General features: G+C 41.4%; 1 protein-coding gene across 2 annotated transcripts; it reads right to left on the minus strand.

Moving 5' to 3' along the window:
* Positions 1-225: 225 nt before the first annotated feature.
* On the minus strand, positions 226-951 carry LOC124978017 (eukaryotic translation initiation factor 4E type 2-like). Of its 2 annotated transcripts, XM_047542018.1 has the most exons (2): positions 790-930; positions 226-654 (listed from the first exon to the last, which is right to left on the minus strand). In XM_047542018.1, the coding sequence occupies exons 1-2, from the start codon at positions 928-930 to the stop codon at positions 226-228; spliced, it is 570 nt and encodes a 189-aa protein (XP_047397974.1). The 2 variants fall into 2 exon arrangements, with proteins under 2 accessions (XP_047397974.1, XP_047397975.1); XM_047542019.1 differs by having other exon boundaries at positions 226-951.
* Between the last annotated feature and the right edge of the window lie 1,492 nt (positions 952-2,443).

A 2,443-nucleotide genomic window follows, 5' to 3' on the forward strand; every position in this document is an offset into this window, starting at 1 on the left:
AGAACAATGTCTATTAAAGTCACGTTTTCCATTTCTCCGCTTTATAAAGTCAGCGATGCTGGAGGGTGTCTAGCGGAATCTGTCCTCCAGGAACGAGTGCAAAAGGGGAGCACACGGCTCATGGACGTCCCTTCGGAGGGCAGACAGAAGGACTGGCAGAGGCCTTCCATCCATTTAGGACAAACGCACACATACAGAAAAGGATTATTGCCACGTTGTGTACTTTCACAATGTGATTTTTGTATTTCGAAAGCTTGAATTGTCCTTGATGCTGTCGGTGTGAGTTTTGTATTCCATAATGGTGTTGGGAGGTAGGTTAAGCACGCGCCGAAGCATATCCCAGATTCGGGCTGTGGTTGCTTGGTCACTGGCAGTCTTATTCCATATGGAAATAATGTCCTCCTGAAAATGGACAGAGACCACAGCCCCACAGATCTCCTCCCCAACCATGAACTGTTCCCCCAGCATGGCCAGGATGAGATTCTCCCAGCAGCGAGAGGCCAAGCCCTTCCGCAGCCGGATGATCCACTTGCCACCGTTTTTACTTGCATCATCCTCCCCCATGGGTTTAATTCCTTCTGTGAAGAGATGGAAGTCACTGTGGCCTGTTAGGTCCCTGGGACGTACCATGTGGCTATAAAACCTCCAGAACTGCTCCACAGAGGCAAAGGTGCCAATCTGCTTGATATTTTGTTCATAGCTCTGTGAGCTGGTGGGACAGCCTAGGGTCCTCCTGGAATACCAGAATGTATAGTTGTATTGCAGGGGATGTTCTGCTAGTCCAGGGACAACAGCCTTCCTCTTGCTGCTGCTCTGGCTCTTGTCTTGCTCCGTTTTTTCCTTCTCACCATCTTTCTGTGTGCTGTTTTCTTCTTTCTGATTGTGGTCCCTACTGTCATCATCTTTCAAGGCATCAAACTTGTAGTTCATCCTCTCGCCGCCACTGTCTCCACTACCTCACAGAGTGACTTCCGCTCTGCCTCTGAGTTCTTTATATATTCTGGAAATTAGTGCTCTATCTGAAGTATGAGTGGCAAAGATTTTTTTCAACTCTGTAGGTTCTCTCTTCACATTTCTGATAGTTTCCTTTGCTGAGAGAAAGCTTTATAGTTTGAATCTATCCCAATTATTTATTCCTGCTTTTGTTTCTTGTGTTTAGGGAGTCATGTTAAGTAAGTCTGATCCTAAGCCGACATGTTGAAGATTTGGACCTACTTTTTCTTTTATAAGGTGCAGGGTCTTTGGTCTGATTCCAAGGTCCTTGATCCATTTTGAGTTAAGTTTTGTGCAGGGTGAGAGATAGGGGTTTAGTTTCATTCTGCTGCATATGGATTTCCAATTTTCCCAGCACCCTTTATTGAACAGGCTATATTTTCTCCATTGCATGTTTTTGGCCCCTTTGTCTAGTATGAGAAAACTGTATTTAGGAAAACTACCCCATTCACAATAGCCTCAAAAAACTAAAATACTTGGGAATCAATCTAACAAAAGAGGTGAAAGACCTCTACAATGAGAACTACAGAACACTAAAGAAAGAAATTAAAGGATATCTTAGAAGATGGAAAGATCTCCCATGTTCTTGGATAGGCAGAATTAATGTTGTCAAAATGACCATACTACCAAAAGTGCTATACAGATTCAATGCAATTCCAATTAAAATCCCAATGACGTACCTCATATAAATAGAGCAAGCAATCTTGAAATTCATCTGGAAGAATAAGAGACCCAGAATAGCTAAAGCAATCCTTAGCAGGAAGAGTAAAGCAGGGGGTATCACAATACCAGAACTTCAATTAAACTACAGAGCAATAGTAACAAAAATGGCATGGTATTTGCACCAAAATAGGTAGACCAATGGTACAGAATAGAGGACACAGAGACAAACCCAAATAAATACTGTTTTCTCATACTAGACAATGGTGTCTGTTGATTCTTTTATGCACACAAGCTCAAATTCATCCTTCCAGATGTTCTTGAGAAATGACATAATGGTGTAGTTCCCAGACCTGCACATGGCTAGGTGAAATGGGCTCTGGGCCTTAGTTTCTCTTTGGTAAGAAGATTGACTGCACTAAATACAGTGAGAACAAATATTAACTTTATCTTTGCTTTTAGAATGATTTTTAAAACATGTAAAAAAAATCTAAATTCTTGGAGATAGTCATGAGCTAGTCACATTGACTTTTCTTTCTCTAGAATGACCGGATTCTTAAAAGTCAAGCAATGCAGGGAGAAAGAAAACCAAATTCAGATTCACATATATGAGATGGACAACACAATATAGAGGTCAGTTGGTGATTAACAATTGAGAATCTATCTGGGAAATTCCCTTGCTCATTCTCGTTGGAAAAGACCTTGAAAGCCTGTGGCAAATGGGTGAACGTATGCTATTAAATTTTTTATTAGGCTGTCAGCCTTATGTATCTTCTCTAAAAACATGTAG

Source organism: Sciurus carolinensis, chromosome 2 (assembly GCF_902686445.1).
Source record: "Sciurus carolinensis chromosome 2, mSciCar1.2, whole genome shotgun sequence".
In the NCBI taxonomy this organism is placed as follows: Eukaryota; Metazoa; Chordata; class Mammalia; order Rodentia; family Sciuridae; genus Sciurus; species Sciurus carolinensis.

Excerpts from the sequence above, each read along its gene's own strand:
- LOC124978017 (XM_047542019.1), bottom strand. The coding sequence starts at position 930 with ATGAACTACAAGTTTGATGCCTTGAAAGATGATGACAGTAGGGACCAC.